The following is an 18,118-nucleotide window of genomic DNA, read 5'->3' as shown; positions in this document are numbered from 1 at the left end:
TAAATGACTAAGTGCCTGCATTTCCCCGCGGCTGCTCTGAGGCGCGGGGAGGGGGGGGGACGCTGCGGGCACCCCACCGCCGCGGGCACCCCGCTCGGAGCGGCTCGGCCACCCCCGGGAGCGGGGCCGGCGGCGGTGGGAGCCTGCGGGTGCCCTGCGAGTGGGGGCTGCCCAGGCGGGAGCCGGGGGCCCAGCGGTGCTGCTTGTGGTGGCGGAGACCTGTCGATGCTTCTGGAGAAGGGGTTGGGGATCCACCAAAGGGCAACTGTTGACGCATCTGCCAACTCTTGATTTTTTTTTTTTTTTTGTCATTTCATAAAACTTTTAAATCCAATAAAGCATGTAGTCTATTTTACGAGCCGGTGTCTGTTGCCCTCTCCTTCCAGCCCTTCCCAGGCTGCAGCGTGGGGGTCCCATCTTGGGGGGGGGGGGTCAAGGCAGTGGGTGCCTGCCGGTGGAAGGAGGGACTCCTTGGAGCCTGTGCCCCCAGCCTGGCTACCCCAGCCTGTCCAATGGACAGCAGGGACAGACGGACGCCCCGGCTCTCCCCCACCTGCGCCGGGGCCGTGATCCCTGGGCCGTGAGCAGAGTCCTCTCCCGCGGGGTCTGGCTCGTGCGCTTCTGCTCACCTCGCTTCCCTGCGGCCCCCTCGGCTTCCGCGGCGAGGAGCCTGCTGCTGGCCCGGCCCAGGGCAGCCTCGGCCCCTGCCAAAGCCTCTCGCTGCTCCCGCCGCTCTGCTCCGGCAGCCGAAGCCAGCAGCACGGCCGCGGCACAGCCCAGGGTCGTGGTGGCACCCTGCGGCGCGGAGGCGAGCGGGGCACCCGGCACGCGTGGGCACGTCCCCGGCTCAGCCGAGCCCGGCCGGCGGCGCACAGCAACGTCGCGCTGGAAGACGGAGATTTAGTGCAGCAGCAGCAAATGCATCGTGCACCTGGCGCTGCCTGAGGCTGCAAACCCAGCCTGGGGCTGCTCCCAGGACAGGCGAGGGGGGACCTGCCCCGGGCTGGGGGCTCTGAGTTGGCTGCCGGGCCAGCCCAGCCCACCGGCACAGCGATACCAGCCGTGCCGGAGCTGCTGCCCACAAGCACCGCCTGGGAGGCAGCCGGCAGGGCCCGGAGCCCACCCAGGGGGTCAGCATGCCATTCCCACCGCCATGGTGGGCTCGGCCGGCCTGGCCCCTGCCCAAGGCAGCTGGCCCTGGCAGGGACGCTGCTGGCAGCCTGCCCTGCCAGGAGAGAGCTGGGTCGGGGACAGGGGTGCACGTAGCCACCCCCAGACTGCTCCGACGAGACGTGAGAACTGCCCAGGGCTGGAGTGCGGCCCCGGCAGCTGGTCCTGCTCACGGAGAGTCCTCTAGAAACACCTTTGGAGCGGGCAGAGCGGTTCCAGGAAGAAGAATTAAAATACGTGCTGGGATGGGTGGTTTCCATCCACCGGGATGGGTGATGGTGACGGCACAAGGGCAGCCACATGCGCCAGCAGCCAGCCCCAGGCGGGTGTCCCCATCGCCAGTGGGTCCCGTCTTCCCGGGGGGCTCTGAGTGAGGACGTGGGGTGCCCCGGAGCCGGCATCAGTCTTCACTGCCGTGGGGCGGCGCATTGAAGTCATTGCCGGTCAGGGTGATGGTGAAGGGCACGTCGATGACATCTCCGGCCACGTCCCGGGCAGTGGCCGTCCTCCAGGAGCACAGGGGCTGGGTGGCTTTCTGGAAGCGCTGGGGGTGGGCGAGCGTGAGCAGGGGCTGCCCCGAGCCCCCGCGGGGCAGAGGGCAGCGGCACTGCGGGAAGGGGCAGCAGCAGGCACGGCCGCAGAAGGGCTCAAACCCCACCTCTCACCCCAGCCCTTTTTCTCTCTTGGGGAAGGGACAGCATCGCCTCCATGCCGTCGCCGGCCTCTCCCGCCCCGTCCCCAGCACCGGGGCAGCCCGTGCCCTGCCCCCCTCCCCATCCCCACCCCTCGCACTCACGTCGCTCAGCGTCCCCGACTCGCGGCACAGGGCCACGGCGGCCCAGAGCGGGATCTGCAGGCAGGTGAGGGCACCCGTGCAGACACCCAGGCTCGTGCCCCAGGAGGGGTACTCGTAGGTGCCGTAGCGCAGGGGCACGCTGTACATGTCCAGGACGGTGTAGATGAGCGTGAACTGAAGGGCAGAGCAGGCAGGAGCGACGTGACGCCGCGGCACTGCCTGGCCCCAGGGGTCTTGGCCGGGCTGGGCACCGCAGGGACCCCCAGGGCCACCCTAAACTCCCTCCAGCAGCCACAGAGGGGCCCAGGAGGGTGCCGGGACCAGGGCAGCCCCGCTCCAAACCCATGGCAAGAGCTGCCCCTCAGAAGGGAGGGAGAGGTGGAGAGAGAGGAGCTCTTATCCCCTCGACCTCCAGCCCCAGGTGGGCGCTCGGTGCTCACCAGCAGCAGGCAGGGGGTAAAGAAGGCCCAGCACACCTTGAAGTAGCCCAGCATGTGGCTGCACCAGGGCGGGCACCAGCAGATCATGTCCACAATGTCCTGGCAGAACTGGTTCACGCCTGCAGGAACCCCGGGGGAGGGTCACGGCCGTGCCGGCTGCAGCCCCTCCGTGGCACCCACGCCACCCTGTGCTGGGGCTGAACCATGCCAGCCGTGGCAGTGCTGAACATCCACCACGCTTCGGTGGGTGGGGAGGAAATTGCATCCCCCATACATACACAGGGAAAATTGCACTTCTGCTTTGCGCCGTCGCCTTGCCGGGCTGAGCAGCGGCATGGGGGTAACTCCCTGCCCACCCCAGCTCCGAGCCGTCCACAGCTGCAGGTGCAGCGACAGAGCCTGGCCACGGTTTGCTGTGAGCCCCAGGAATGCCAAGCCCTGGTAGCGTGGCAGCCAGGGGCTGTCCCGTGCCGTAAACGCCCTGCGGCAGTGCCTGAGGGCTGGCAGCGCTGCACCCCTCACCGTAGCAGAAGGCGATCCACACAGTCCTCCGTCCTCCTGCCCCAGGGCTTGAGCAGAGACTGGAGGGGAGAGGAGGGTGCTGGGCGCTGCCAGATGGGGATACAGCGGATCCCATACCTGGGTGACCAGCGGGAGCCCCAGCAGGTAGAAGGAGGTGCAGAGCGCACCCAGCAGTATCATCTTCCTCCTCCAGTCACGCAGGGCTGGGAACTCGTCCAGGATGGCTGTGATGATGCCCTCGATGTTCCCAAACTGAGGGTCGGGAGAGATCAGTGGGGAGGACGTCCCCTGCTTCCCCTGGGCTGGTTGCAGGGGATGGTCCTCACAGGGGGACTTGCAGGGCACTGTCCCGGTGTGCATCCCCGTCCCTGTGACACCTGGGCACGCAGAGAACCCCACGTGCCAGTGGGATGTGGCTGCATCCCTGCCCCACCACCCAGGGCGCAGCCCCGCATGCCTGGGCCCCTGCGTCCCCCCACCCCAGCACTGTGCTCCTGCTCCTGGCCCATGCAAGTCATGCCGTCTGCATGCCCAAGACGGGGTGTACCTGGCACCCCAGGGCCAGGCACAGGGCAGGACATGGGGCTGCCGGAGGTGACAATCACCAAAGTGTCCACTCCCAGGGTGAAGAGCATCAGGAAGAAGAGGATGGACCAGAACGGGGAGCCGGGCAGCAGGGAGAGGGCTTCGGGGTACGCCACGAACGCCAGCCCGGGGCCTGCGGGGTGAGACGAGGCGAAGCATGAACGGACGTGCCGTGGTGAGATGGGCCAAGCCCAGCAAGCCAAGCTCATGCGAGCTCGGCTGCAGCCCTGCGCAGGGCATCAGGATGTCCCCTGGCACTGCACCAAGCCCATACCCGAGTCAGCAACCCTGCCCACGGGGATTTGTTTCCTCCAGGCCATGTGTCCCAGCACCGAGAAGATGGCAAAGCCGGTGAAGAAGCTGGTGCAGCAGTTCCCGATGGTGATGACCAGGGTGTCCCTGCCGGGGAGGGCGTCACAGCCCCACGCCCGTGGGGTAAGGGTGGAGAAGGGGTCATCCCGATGGGCTGCAAGGTCCCATGGGGCTTGGACCTCCCCATCACCACCCTGCTCCTCCCCAGCCGTGGCTGCACCCGCCGAGCCCCCGCGCCCCAGCCCTGCTCACCGGATGACGTTGTTGTCAAACTTGTTGTAGGAGGCCATGGAGAGCAGCCCCCCGAACCCGATGCCCAGGGAGTAGAAGATCTGCGAGGCCGCGTCGCTCCACACCTGGGGGATGATGGTGTGGGGGGCTGCAGGACTCCCCAGCCCAGCCTGCCCCGACGCCCCTGGCTCGGGGGGATCATGGCCATCGGGGACCCCCCAGCCCCGTTGCAGGGTTACCTGGGCACTCCGCAGCCTGCTCCAGTCCGAGGAGAGGTAGAAGCGGACGCCGTTGAGGGAGCCGTCGAGCGTGGCCCCCCGGGTGATGAGGATGAGGATGACCAGGTAGGGGAAGGTGGCTGTGAAGTACACCACCTGCGCGGGACATGGCTCGGATCAGCCCCCCCTCTGCCAGCATGGCAGCCCCCCTGCCGCCCCCACGGCACTGCCCCTCACCTTGCCCGAGCTGCGGATGCCCTTCAGCATGCAGAGGAAGACGAGGATCCAGGCTGCCAGCAGGCACAGGGCGAGGGGCCACTGCACGGGGCCAGGGTCCCTGAGGCCGGAGCTGTGCTTCACCCCCAGAACCTGCTCGCTGCGGTGTGGGGATGCAGGGCAGTGGGACGGGGGGGGGGGGGGGGCGCAGGGCACCCCTGTCACCTCTGCAATGTCCTCGCCCACCCCTCTGCCATTCACAAAGCCTCTGCTGCCTGTGGGGGTTCAGCCCCGGCGCCCCCGGACCAGGGGAGATGGAGCTGGACCCCTGGAGAAGGCCCAAGGGAGGCGCACATCAACGCTGCCTCACAAGGACTTACTTCCAGAAAACCTCACTGGCACTGGCCCAGCCGGCGCTCCCCGACGTGTTCTGCAAGACACAGCCCTGGCAGGTCATTGTCATGGCCACTGCCACCATCCCTGATGTCCTTCCTGGCCCCAGCCCCAGCCGTGGACCCCCACCCTCTTCTGCTGCAGGCAAAGCTTCTCCCAGCAGAAACAACCTCCCCGGTCCTCCCACAGCATCTGGCCCTGCGGCATCCCACCCTGGGACCCTGCCACGCTGCCAGCCCGGTGACCCCGACCTGGCAGAGGTGCGCGTTCCAGGGGGCATCGCAGGACCAGGGCAGGGGGCTCTGGAAGGAGGAGCCCAGGTAGTAGAAAGCCCAGGCGATGACGATGTTGTAGTAGAGGGACACCAGGGAGGACACGATCAGCATGGCTACGCCAACACCTGCGAGAGGAGAGGGGCTGCTGAGGGGGGGGCCGGCAGGGGCCCGCCTGCATCCCACAGACCCCTGGCCCTGAAATGGTCCCAGGGGATGGAGAGGTGGCAGACCTGCCCGGGGCTCAGGGTGCAGGCTGGGGCCTCACCAAGGGGTGCCCCAGCCCCGGTGCCCACCCTGCACCCCTTCCCACAGCCCCGCTGGCCCCAGCAGCTGCAGAGGTAGGAAGGAGAGGTGCCCCCAGCCCCCAGCCCCACCTTTCAGGATCGGGCAGCACTTCCAGACAGTGATGGGTCCCGTGGCCCCGTACTGGCCCAGGCTCAGCTCCATGAGGAAGAGGGGCAGCCCCACGACGAGTAGCATGATGAAGTAGGGGATGAGGAAGACACCTGGGAGGAGAGGGGCAGCAGGTTGGGGGGATGGCCAGCACCAGTCTGGGCTCCCCAAGGGACAGACACGCATGGTTTGGATTCGTGCCGGGGACATGTGTCCAGGCAGGATGCAGAGGAGCAGGGAAAGCTCCAGGGGGCTGCTGGCTCCATCCTGGGGACTGTCCCCAGCAGACAAATTCTGCAGCAGGGGCCTGAGCAGGGAGCTGGTGGGATCCCACTGGCTCTGGCTTGGCATGGGTGGTGGGAACAGTGCTGGGGTGCAGCCATGGGTGCTGCAGTGGTGCTCAGGGCCATGGGATGCTCAGGACCGTGGGATGCTCAGGGCTGCGGGACACTCAGGGCCGCGGGACGCTCAGGGCTGTGGGACTGTCAGGGCCGTGGGATGCTCAGGGCTGTGGGATGCTCAGGGCCACGGGATGTTCAGGGCCACGGGAGGCTCAGGGCCGCGGGAGGCTCAGGGCCGCGGGATGCTCAGGGCCGTGGGATGCTCAGGGCCAAGGGATGCTCAGGGCCAAGGGATGCTCAGGGCCGCGGGAGGCTCAGGGCCGCGGGATGCTCAGGGCCGCGGGAGGCTCAGGGCCGCGGGATGCTCAGGGCCGCGGGAGGCTCAGGGCTGTGGGATGCTCAGGGCCGTGGGATGCTCAGGACTGTGGGATGCTCAGGGCTGCGGGATGCTCAGGGCCAAGGGATGCTCAGGGCTGTGGGACTGTCAGGGCCGTGGGATGCTCAGGGCTGTGGGATGCTCAGGGCCACGGGATGCTCAGGGCCACGGGAGGCTCAGGGCCACGGGATGCTCAGGGCCACGGGATGTTCAGGGCCACGGGAGGCTCAGGGCCACGGGATGCTCAGGGCCGCGGGATGCTCAGGGCCACGGGAGGCTCAGGGCTGTGGGATGCTCAGGGCCACGGGATCCTCAGGGCCGTGGGCTGCTCAGGGCCACGGGATGCTCAGGGCCAAGGGATGCTCAGGGCCACGGGAGGCTCAGGGCCGCGGGATGCTCAGGGTCGTGGGAGGCTCAGGGCCGTGGGAGGCTCAGGGCCGCAGGATGCTCCGGGCTGTGGGATGCTCAGGGCTGTGGGATGCTCAGGACCGTGGGATGCTCAGGGCCATGGGATGCTCAGGGCCGCGGGATGCTCAGGGCTGTGGGATGCTCAGGGCCATGGGATGCTCAGTGCTGCAGGATGCTCAGGGCCGCGGGATGCTCAGGGCCATGGGATGCTCAGTGCTGCGGGAGGCTCAGGGCCGCGGGATGCTCAGGGCCACGGGATGCTCAGGGCTGTGGGATGCTCAGGACCGTGGGATGCTCAGGACCGTGAGATGGTCAGGGCCATGGGATGCTCAGGGCCGCGGGATGCTCAGGGCCGTGGGATGCTCAGGGCCGCGGGATGCTCAGGGCCGTGGGATGCTCAGGGCCAAGGGATGCTCAGGACCGTGGGCTGCTCAGGGCCGTGGGCTGCTCAGGGCCGTGGGATGCTCAGGGCTGTGGGATGTGCCCACAGCAGATCCTGGTGTTTGCTCTGGCGATACACTGACATCTCCATCTTTACACAGCTTGTCTCACCAATGCCCTTCTCTGTGGAGGAAATCCTGCTCCGTGCAGCCCCAGCCAGGCCAAATTAGTGCTTGAAAAGGACATTTTCCAGGGGAGGAATTGGCATTTCCCAGCTGCCAGCCAGTTGCAGCCCAAGCCCAGCCTGTCCCGGTGGCAAAGCTGTGGCGCAGCGATTGCAGGTCCCCGCAGTGGAGCAGCTCTCCAGCTATGATGCCATAGTCAAACCCCGCTCCCCCGCAGCCACGCTGACAGGCCAGACGCGGGGCTCACTGCTCGTGAGCCCGGCACTCATTAGCACAGCGCTGGGGGGGCACACTGCCTCTGCATCTGCTGCGGGGAACCATCAGCCAGCTCTGGCAGAGGCTTTGCAGGGCTCAGCCTGTGGGAGAGGGGACCACCGCGGGTTTAAAGCCCCATTGGGGCATTGGGAGCTCCTGCTTGGCTGTTGGCAGAGGCTGGGAGCGAGGGCCCATGGTGCCGCAGCCCCGCCGGCTCCCTGCAGCTGGAGGCACCGTCTGTGGGGCCGGGGGACCGGGCTGTGGGACCGAGGTCGTGCAGCGCGTCCCTGCTCTGCCCACAGCACTGGGAAATGGTGGCTCTGGGTGCTTTGCTGCCGGTCCAACATGTCCCACGGTGCTGGCAATGCAGGGGTCTTCCGCAAGATGTACCGCATGGGGAACAAAGCTCCCGACCTCCCCAGCTTCAGGATAAAACCCCCACGACTGCCTTTGCCCCCATCCCCATCCCTTGGGGCAGGGGTCAGGGGGGGTGGCATCTCCCTGTGCACCCCAATTTCTCCTGCTGGCCCCAAGCCCCTTTGGCTGATGCTGCTCGGAGGGTGGGCAGGGATGAGCCTTCCCGTCCCGCGCTGCCCACGGGCAGCGTGGGCCCTGCACGGCGGGCGGGCGGCAGTGACATCCAGTGGCGAGCACACCGATCGCTGCGCCCGCCCGAGGCTGCCCTGGCCTTGCTGGGATGAGGGGGTCCGCGGGGAGATGTGCCCCACAAGGCTCCCGCAGCACAGCCCGTCTCCTGCCCTCCCCGGCCCCGAGGGAGCACCCGGCCGTGGGTCCGGCTGTGCAGCCCCTCGGGAAGGGGGTGACTTTTCTGGAGGATTCGCAGCCAACCCTGCAGCCCAGCCCCAGCACGGGGCACGACCCAGCAGTGAGCCTTGCCCCAAGAGCCAAATTCCTCCCCAGTTAAGCAAAATGCAAAGCTCGGCAGAGCCCAGCCCTGGCACGTCCCACCAAGGCGCCGACGCTGCCCCAGACCTGCGCGGCATCGCAGGGATGGGTGCCAGCCCCGGCAGGGTGAGCGCACGCAGGGCAGGGTGTTTTGAAGCCAGACCTGCTCGCACCAGCTCAGCCAGGGACACCTCTGGTGTTGGGGGCAGCTGGAGCACGGGGCTGAGGTTTGGGGGACCATGGAGTGCCCGTCCCCCACTCCTGTGCCATGGGCTGCTGCCGCCGCATGAACACACCTGCCGCCCAGCCGTGCCCCGAACAAGTCGGTTGGCCCGTTAGCAAATGACTTCAGTCACAGTGATTTACAGAGCATCCGTGGGGTGAAGGGGAAACCACCAACGTAACTGGGCAGTTTGGAGCAAATGTAGAAAACAAGTGCAATAAAAGCGCCGCAGACTGCGCTGGGGAGCACCGGGGATCCCGAGGCAGCAGCAGAGTGGTGCAGACTTCTGCGATGCTCAGCGTGAGGGGAGGTGCCAGAGGGCAGAGCAACGTGGGTCAGAGGCACAGCAAAGGCGGCAAGGACTGGACGGGGAGAGGTGACCCCTCCAGCTGGGTGCAAGAGGAGACAACATCAGGACAGCAGAAGCAGCGAGGGACTCAGGAGTGACCTTTGGGGAGGTTTCTTCTATCCCACAGCCCAAAGACCTGGCACTGCATCCTGGGGCGTTGCCACCAAGCACCAGCTACATGCAGAGCTGCCTGCACTTTGTCCTGACCCAGAAGTGTGGCAGGTTATTGCCCCCGCTTGGCCGCCTTCCCGGGTGCTCCTGCCCAACAGAATCGGAATTTTTCAGTGGATGAGCTCCTCCGCACACCATGCACAACAGCCTGCAGCTGCGTGGCACCAGACAGTCCCTGCTGCTGCTGCAGAGGGGCTGACAGTGCTGCAGGGGGTTCACCGTCGTTGTGGCTGAGCTCCCTTCCCCAGGCAGGGACGGAGATGCTCTGCCTGGGGCAGAGATGCTCTGCAGAAGGGCTCTGCCTGGCAGCAGCTCTTTTTGGCCAAACCACCCTGAACGGCGTTGCAGGCTGCCCCAGGATCACCCCAGAGGCAGGGGCATCTCTGGGCTGTGCAGGGCAGCCCCAGCAGGAGCAGAAATCCCCTGGCAGACCCGCGGGGACATGCTTTGAACTCTTAAAGTGTCCTTCTCCCGTGGCCCTCATGGTGGGATTAAAGTGGTGGTGTCCAGGTGGGCAACACAAGACCCAGAATCCTGCCAGCACCCATGTTTGCTGGCCTGGAGAGCACAGCCCCCGTGCATGGTCACGCTGTCCCGCCCCAGCCCCCCGTGCTCCCAGCCCCCATCCAGGACAAGTGAGCAGTGCCTGGGGAGGGGACATGTGTGTCGGCAGCAGGCACCCACCTCCTCCGTTGCGGTAACATAGGTAGGGAAAGCGCCAGATGTTGCCCAGCCCCACGCAGTAGCCTAGGCAGGACAGCAGGAACTCATGCTTGCCAGCCCAGGTCTCCCGGGGTGGGCTGGAGGCCAGGGTCTCAGGCTGGGGCTGGGGTCCTGGCCAGGCATGGCTGGTGGGGTCGGCGGTTGGACCCTCCGCCTGGAAGATGTTGACCTGCGAAGGGGAGCAGAGTGTCAGGAACCGCTGGCTGCAGCCCGCAAACCCCGCAAGGATCCCCGGCTTGACTGCGCCCAGCCCTCCCTGAAAAAGCATCTGGTTCCCAAAGGAGCCTCGGGGCTCTCGCTGAAACCTGCCCAGCGGGAGCCTGTGGTGGCCCATGCCATGGGATGTGGGAGGCTCGGGCTAGCCCAGAGCTCCGTGCTCCTCCCCAGGCTCCAGGAGCCAGGCACAGGTCCAGGCAGACCCCAGCCCAAAAGCCCTGGGAGTGTTTGATCCAGCAGAGCCTCCCATAGCGTGGAAGTCAGCAGCTGGCATCCACCCGTGCTGGGTTTTCCTCTCTGCTCTGCCTTATGCACTATCTAACCACAGGCACTGCCAGGATTGGCACCCCAGCGTCCAGCTCTGTGCCAGGCAGATGAGGGTGGGTGCAGGGGTGCTTGCCCCTGCTCAGCACCTCCAAGGCCAGTGGGGCTATGCCCGGCTCCCACCTTTGCCAGGGTCCTGCCCGTGTGCCTGGCCAGGGTTGCTGTGAGCAAGGGTTGGAGACGTCGGCTCACGCTGCGCCGAGGCAAAGCGGTGCTGGATGCACAGAGGAGAGAGCCGGTGCTGCGCAGACCATCGCCTCGTGTGGGCAGAGGTGGAGGTCCAGCAGGGCGATGGGGGCTCGCACCTCTCACTAGCCCCAGACCCCGCACGCGGGCTTTGCCAGCACCTCTGCTGAAGGGGGCATACGCGGTGGGAAACGGGGATATTGTGCCTCGTTCTTTATGCTGCGTTACTGCCCCGATTACTCCTGCGGCCGGCCGGTGGCTCGGGGAGCCCCGGGGCCCATAGAGGCTGCGGGACAGCTGCTCTGCTCCCAGAGCACAGCCGGCAGCGCCACAGGGAGCTGCAAGGCCACGGCAGGGTTTGGGGCTGTGATCCCTTCCACTAGCACCAGCCTCCTTGGGCACAGGTCCTGCCACTCTGGGGAGCACGGAGGGATCCCCCAGATCAGCCCGCAGAGGCTGCTCCAGCCTCGCGGTCCTTCCCTGGAGGTCCCCTCTTGCCACCTGGGCTGCAGATCCCCGGCAAGGTGGGACTGCCAGGAGAGAAAGGGATCAGCTGGGGGAGGTTCTAGCAGCGTGATGGTACTTGGGAATGTTGTTGCATGGGGAAATTCTTGTAGTATCAGTGTTACAGCAGATGCGAACGGTTGTTCCCCGCCCAACTGCGCGCAGCCCGCAGGGGACGGAGCACAGGGCCTCGAGAGCATGTGGCTCCCATCCCAGCCCTGCCTCTGGCAAGCCCAGCGCTGCCGTGACTCAGTTTCCCCCACGTGCGGGACCCCGCGGGGGAAGCACCGCTCAAGGCAGAGGAGCGTCGCTCAGTGACGAAGCAGCGTTATGAATCACAGACCGCAAAGCTGAGATCAGGCCTGATCTCATGCACAACACAAGCCAAAGGCTGGACTGCCCAGGCTTCGCTCCCACTGGAGCATGAGGCTTTAATTTTAGAAAAGGATCTAGTTTTGAATTAAATAAAAAAAAAACACCTCCATGATGCAGTGTCCCTGCTCAGGCTTGAGGGGGCTGATCCAGTGTGTGCTTGTCCTGCATAGCACCCTTTTCCTCTGCTCACACCACCCCTTCCTAAGCAACGGGATGGGTCATCGGGAAAGCAACCTGCAAACCCCAGCGTGTGGAAAGTGCTCCTCCATCTCTACAGTCTCCAGAGGCTGCAGAAGCCCTGAAATCCAGCACATTCCCCACCCCACCGCTCTCTCCCGGGGCGGTGGGCAGCACAGCCCCGGCAGATGTGCCTTGCGGCAGGCAGCAGCACTGGCCAGGCTCGACAGAGCGCAGGGCGGCTCTCCCGGGCCAGTGCCAGAGGGTGGCCGAGACACGGGCATTTTGGGGCTTTCCAGAGCCAACAGTTTCTTGGCCACATGCAGCCGCGAGACACGAAGATGTCTGCTCTTGTGCAAAGTCCATAGGTGCAGCACAGCTCCCTCCAGGCACCTGATCCAAGGGGACAGCAGCCAGCACCCCCCTGACCTTGTGCACTCCAGAAACCAGGGCGAGCGTCACCATGCGCCTTCCTGCAAGGTACCAGGTGTCAGCTCTCGATTATCTGTGGGTGATTGAACCAAAGTGCAGACTGACTATGCCATCAGCCGAACCGGCACTGTGTCAAAGCTGTTTGTCCTCCCAGAACTGTCTGGGAAGCACGGTGCAGGGATGCCTGGTGTGGTTACAGGAGCCAGCCCGGGCACGGCAGGGCCAGTGCAGACCTAGCAAGCCCTGCTGAGCCCGCCAAGCTGTACAGGTGCCCTGTGCCCTGGCAGCATCTGCCGTCCCCACACCTCCTGGGGCTTCCCACTACCAGTGTCCTCATCCCCCATCGCCCAGCGCAATGGAAAGGTGGTTGTAACCGCTGTCAAAAAGCACCCACGCCGCTCTCCTCCCTGCTGCTTTGAACACAGGAGGTGATACATGTGCAGCACCTTCCCTGGGGAGGTCAGCGAGGGTGGAGGGGGAGTTAAAACGCTACCAGGGAATGCAAGAAACCTGCCACAGGACAACCAAGGGCCTCCTGGGCAAGTCTCCTGGCTCAGGGCGCTGCTCTTGCCCTTCTCCCGCAGGGCTGCCTTGTTCATGCACCCACAGTGCCCACATCCCAGCCGTGGGGCAATTAATGCAGCCCTACACATTTCCAGTCATCCGTTATAGGTACTGGAGCTGTGGAAGTTTCCTGAACAGCCTGTCTGGCCCCACTGGCTCAGCAGGACCCGCTCCCTGCCACCCTACCCACCCCAAATGCTGGCAAAGTGACGGGGGTGTCTCAGGAAGGAGGGGCAGGATGGGGCCGAGGAAGAGCGGTGCTCGGCAGCCTTTGGCGCAGCCGGCAGCAGGGCTGTGCAAGCACCCCGGCCCCTCTGCTTGCCACCCGCTCGCCACGGGGAGATGGCGCAGTGGGATGCGAGGGCTCCAGCCCAGCCAGTCTCAGCCCAGAGCATCCAGCGCTGTCACCGTGACCAAGCCCTGTCCCATCCCGAGCCCCCATGTCTTGCACAGCAGCAGGACCAGATGGCTGAAGCCCCGAGGGCAGCCTGCAGCCCCCCCAGGCCGGACCACAGGGGCTGCACACAGGGGACTGTGAGCAGCCCCATCTCCCCCACCACTCGTGTGTGTCACGGTTTAGACCCAGCCAGCAACTGAGCCCCATGCAGCCCCTCACTCACTTCCCCCACCCCATGGAATGAGGGAGAGAATTGCAAGGCCCAAAGTAAGAAAACTTGTGCATTGAGATAAGAACAGTTTAATAAATAAAATAAAGCAGTAATAATAATAACATATTGAAAAGGAAAATAACGAGAGAGAGGTGAAACCTTGGGAGGAGGAAAAAAACCTAAACAAGTGATGAAAACACTCACGACCCACCAACTGATGCTGCTGGTCCCCGAGCCACGATCGCTGCCTCCCTCCCCTGGCCAGCTCCCCCCAGGTAACACACTGGGCGTGATGTTACACGATATGGAATGTCCCTTTGGCCAGTGTGAATCCACTCTCTTGGCTGTGCCCCCTCCCCTCCCGGCTTCTTGTGCACCCGGCAGAGCCTGGGGAGCCGGAAATGTCCTTGACTAGTATAAACACTACTCAGCAACAACAAAAACATCGGTGTGTTATCAATATTATTCTCATACTAAGTCCAAAGCACAGCACTGGGCCATCTGCAGTGAAAAAAATTAACCCTATCCCAGCTAAAACCATGACAATGTGCTCACGCTGCCTGGGGCTACCCGGGAGCAGTGACCCCCTCAGCTTGCCTGTCCCACAATCTGTCCCCCAGAAGGAAATTTGCCTGCACAGACCCACAGGCAGCAGCCTGCACCCACACCCAACAGACCCCGCTTGCCCTTGGCCACCAAGTGCCGCAGCAGCACGAGCCATCAGGTGAGCGCCCTGACACAAGGGCGAGCAGGGGAGTCCCTTCAGCCCTTTAACAGAGATGCTCCGGAAAGCATCAGCCCCACGTGCCCTCGAGAGGAGAGCTGGCCTCGCCGGGCACAGCCTCCCCAGAGCCCTCCAGACCGGTGGGAGCCCTGCCTCGCACCCTGGGCTCCGGCTGCTTATGCACCCTGAGAAATCCTGGTGCCTCCACCAAACTGCAGCCATGGGGCAAATAGCAAGGGTGCGGCACGGGTGGGCGTGCAGAGGGGGCACTGCCCCACGGCGGAGGGATTGCAAGGGGAACTGAGCTGGGCTGAGACCCAAAGGCCGGCCGTCATCTTGGCACGTGGGTGGCTAAGGGATCTGCAGAAACCCCTCTAGGATCCAGACATCCCCGGTGCTGCTCCCACCACAACCGTGGCTCACTGGTGGGGTTCCTAGTGTGGCCAGCTGCAACACGGCTGTGGAGGGTGACCTGCACCCCGTGGGTCACCAGCACTGGGAGCAGGGGCTCCTGCAGCCCGGGGCAGCGCAGAGCAGGGCAGACACGTCCCCTCAGGGCCCCGGTCCTACCGTGGGCTCCGGCGGCGTGGCGGGGGCCGGGGGTCCCGGTGTGTCGAGGTGGCCGGTGCCCGGCATTTCCTGCTCGGCGGCAGGAGGGAGGGATGGCCGCGCTCGCTCACCTGCACCAGGTGCAGCTCCGCCCTGGCCCGCCCCAGCTCGGGGTGCAGGATCTGCTGCGACGGGGTGCCCATGAGCCCCCCCAGAGCCTACAGCCTGCACAGCCCCCCACAAACAGTTCATCCCACTTACTTTTGTAGCCAGGAGGGACCAGAGGCATCCCCGCCTGCTCAGGATGCGTTCTGGGGATGGGGCTGTGCTCAGCGGGGTGAGACAGGACCCGTTGCTTGTCCAGAGCTCGGTGCAGGGTGTGCACTAGGGTGGCCCCTCTCAGCACGGAGCCTCTGCTGGGATGTGGCCTCGTGCTGGGCTCCCCAGACACCCGTGGCTGAGCCACGCTGCAGGAGCCGCCCGGTGCCTTCGCCAGCCGCGGCCCTGCGCTGGAGGGGCACCGAGGCATGGGGCGGCAGCACTGCCAAGGCAGCCGACCCCGACCCCGCTGCAGAGCCGTGTGAGAAGGCAGGCGACAGCGCCCGGTGCTGCAGGCCAGTGGGAATGAAGGCATGGGGAAAAGGGGGGAGTGGTATGAAGGGACACGGAGGGGTCCGCTGTTCCCCTCCAAGCTGAACAATGTCCGCGTGGAAGGAAGGAGCAGTTTCAGGAACGGCTCCATCTCCCTTTACAGGTTATCTATGGTGGCCACATCCCCCAAAACACCCGTTATTGTCACCCTATCTTCACAGTTAGTGTCTGTGCTCTCCTGGCCTGTTTGCTGGGAAAACCAAGGCAGCCAAATAAGGAGCAGAAATAGTGGTGTGGGTTTTCTGGGAGACAGACTGCTGCTGCCTTTGCACAGGCTCAGCGTCAGCAGTAGTAGCAGCTGCCGGACGAGGAAAACTTAAAAACTGTGACATAACCGTGAAAGAATATTTCTCCTGCAGTTCCCCCATTCTAGTCACTGAGTCATCTTCTGCTCTTGCTTGCGTTTCTGCCTCCTTTCCTCTGCATCTTCCAGGGGACGCTGGGATAGATCCCTGAGCCTCTGCTGCATGTCAGCTTCCGTCTCTCTCAGTATTACGTGCATTTTTTTCATGGCTGAAGCACTGGCCCTGCCTGTCTTTGGCCATTGCTGTCACACTGCATCTGGAGCCAGCTGCTTCTAGCCTCTGAACAAGCAGGTTCCTCAAAGGAAATACCCCTTGAACCAGAACTATCCCTTACCACCGCAGCAGGGAGAGCGGAGAAAGGGACAGATTTCAAACACAGATTCAGCAGAATCAACTCTTTTCAACCGAGAACACTCTTGCAGGATGGGAATGGGTCGTCAATTGTCCAGTGATCCACTAAGCTGGTGACCCCCCTCTGAAAGACTGTATAAAGACTTTGTGGGGTGACTGCATGTGAATCTAAGTCAGGAGCAAAAAGGAAGCTCATCAAGGGAGGAAACCAGATGAAGAAAGAGTCATTCTGCGTAGTGACTGTGGTGGCCTTCATCTCACGCCATCTGCCAGAGCGCTGCTGTACTCCTGGGGCGGCGCGAAGTGTGCAAAGTCCTAGACCTTGCGAGAGAGACAGTCAAAATCAAGCAGCCTCTTCCAATAAACAGCATTTCTACAGATGCTTCTGGGTCAAGGAATTAACTGTAATACCACCCAAAAGAGGGAAATGGAAGAGGTATTTTTAACTTGGGTAGTTTTGGTGGTCTTGTTTATGGTAGAGCTTTGCACACAGTCGGCCTGGGGCAACTGAGAAACCAGTAATCAGAGTTGGGGAATTAGCATAGTGTGCTATGATGCACAAAACAACCAGGAGGCGGAGGATTAGACTTTCCCGTCTGTATTGTCTCCTCAAAGACTGGATCCCATAAGAAAGATGCTCACAGCTTCCACTGTAGCCTTGGGGCCCTCAGAGCCAGAGTCACAGAGCAGCCTAGGCCTTTGTCCCTGGCAGGACTAAGATACCTCTGCACAGCTCAGTCTATGACTCAAGGCCTTCACCTCATTCTCATGGTTTTCCCTGCTTTGGCCAGAGATCTTCCTCAAGCCCAACAGCCCGCCACTTGCACCAGGAGTGCTGCCAGCTGGGCAGCCTGACACTGCAGCACTGTCAATATCTTCAGGATGAGTCTTCTCAGGGCCCAGCCCAGTAGGTGACCTACAAGCACACAGCACAAGTCAGCAGGACTGGGAAAAGCAGAAGAACTCAACCAGGAAAACTGGAGAGAGCCTCCTTCCTGAGGAAGCCTGCAGCCTGCCAGGGACAGCGTTCCCTGGGTGATGGGGAGCACAAGTGTGAATCTCCTCCAAAGGGAAGATGTGAACTCAAGACTTGCCCAGCTTTACCAGCTACCTAGTCAGATACATGATCATCAGCATCACCAATGGCTGCTTTGGAAGAGAGGCCTGAACTCTGTTCCCCTGCTGAAAGGGAGGTTGGATCTTTTGGTCCAGAAGAGAGGTCGGCAACTCTCTGCAGAGCTCTGCTGGTCCAGCACCCTGGGTTCCCTGCAGAGCATGCCAGGGCAGTCGACTCACATGCAGGCTCCCAGCTCCCTTCATACTAGGTAAGACAGGAGCGCATGAGCAAGAGGTGTGAGTGAGGCTTTCCTTGGTATGGCTGTCCCCTTGATCCACTGCAGGATCAGATCCTTGGTTTTGTGGCTTCATATTGTGTGAATATAAGGTACTGAAGCAATCTTGGTTCGGTTCTGAGCGCTGTCCCAGCTCAGCGCTTGTTTCCTAGCTGGGAAAATGCCCTTGTGCAGCGGAGGTGCCAGCTGCATGTGCCTGTGGCTCTGAATGAAGCAGCCTGTTCAGATAACGGAAATTTCACTGTGGAAATCAGCAAAGGAGTAACAACAGGAACCTGCTAGCACAGATGCCCCACTCCAGCCACAGCTCTCTCAGAGATGGGGGGAGGTAAAGATTGTGCAGCCTCAGGAAGTTTGTTTTTCATTGCTACATTTCCTTCCAAAACTCACCTCTCTAGAGTTGAGTTTATCTTGGTCATTCTGATCTCACCACAGCCATGCTGGAGGGGAGGAGGCTGGTTTTCCTCTGCAGCAGTTTAACTCATGACATACAGTCACATCCTCATAAAATGAAACAACTGCTCCACCTACTACCATTTTTTCAAAAAGGAGTGAATAAAACACAAAGTAGAACAACTTGAGGGCAAAGACCTGTGAGCACAGCCCAGGCTTCAAAGGGATCAAAATGCCATGCTTTTTCCATCTATAGGCCTTTTTCCAGTAAAACAGAGAAACAACCCCAAACTTTTCGTAATTTCCTGTCAGTTCCAAAAATTTCCTGCGTCACATCTCTGAGATGAGGGTGATTTGGGCTGCCAGCCTCTGTGCAGTGCTCTTGCCTGGCTCGCTCAAGCTGAGCCGGATCAGGCTGACCTGCTGGTGTGCTGGGTAACTTCAAAGCAAACCTTGGTGCTGAGGAATCGGTAATTGCCATTTTTGCTCTGAGTCTGAATAGAATCAACACCCTCATGTCAGAAGTGACAATGGTCCG

General features: G+C 63.0%; 1 protein-coding gene across 1 annotated transcript; it reads right to left on the bottom strand.

Moving 5' to 3' along the window:
* Window positions 1-863: 863 nt before the first annotated feature.
* LOC142052010 (sodium-dependent proline transporter-like) lies at window positions 864-14,724 on the bottom strand. The gene is made up of 15 exons (XM_075081865.1): window positions 14,550-14,724; window positions 9,831-10,038; window positions 5,533-5,664; window positions 5,135-5,283; window positions 4,871-4,920; window positions 4,512-4,650; window positions 4,296-4,430; window positions 4,078-4,181; window positions 3,788-3,912; window positions 3,534-3,646; window positions 3,046-3,180; window positions 2,763-2,844; window positions 2,407-2,525; window positions 1,967-2,140; window positions 864-1,714 (listed from the first exon to the last, which is right to left on the bottom strand). The coding sequence occupies exons 1-15, from the start codon at window positions 14,613-14,615 to the stop codon at window positions 1,571-1,573; spliced, it is 1,875 nt and encodes a 624-aa protein (XP_074937966.1). The 5' UTR covers window positions 14,616-14,724; the 3' UTR covers window positions 864-1,570.
* Window positions 14,725-18,118: the final 3,394 nt, after the last annotated feature.

Source organism: Phalacrocorax aristotelis, chromosome 1 (assembly GCF_949628215.1).
Source record: "Phalacrocorax aristotelis chromosome 1, bGulAri2.1, whole genome shotgun sequence".
NCBI classification, from domain to species: Eukaryota; Metazoa; Chordata; class Aves; order Suliformes; family Phalacrocoracidae; genus Phalacrocorax; species Phalacrocorax aristotelis.
Note: the sequence above shows the minus strand (reverse complement) of the source record. Positions and strands in the feature narration are given on the sequence as shown.

Excerpts from the sequence above, each read along its gene's own strand:
- LOC142052010 (XM_075081865.1), bottom strand. The coding sequence starts at position 14,615 with ATGCCGGGCACCGGCCACCTCGACACACCGGGACCCCCGGCCCCCGCC. Across the intron at positions 10,039-14,549 it reads CCACGCCGCCGGAGCCCACG|GTCAACATCTTCCAGGCGGA; the intron begins GTAGGACCGGGG and ends TCCCCTTCGCAG. Across the intron at positions 3,647-3,787 it reads GGGCAGGGTTGCTGACTCGG|GCCCCGGGCTGGCGTTCGTG; the intron begins GTATGGGCTTGG and ends CTCACCCCGCAG.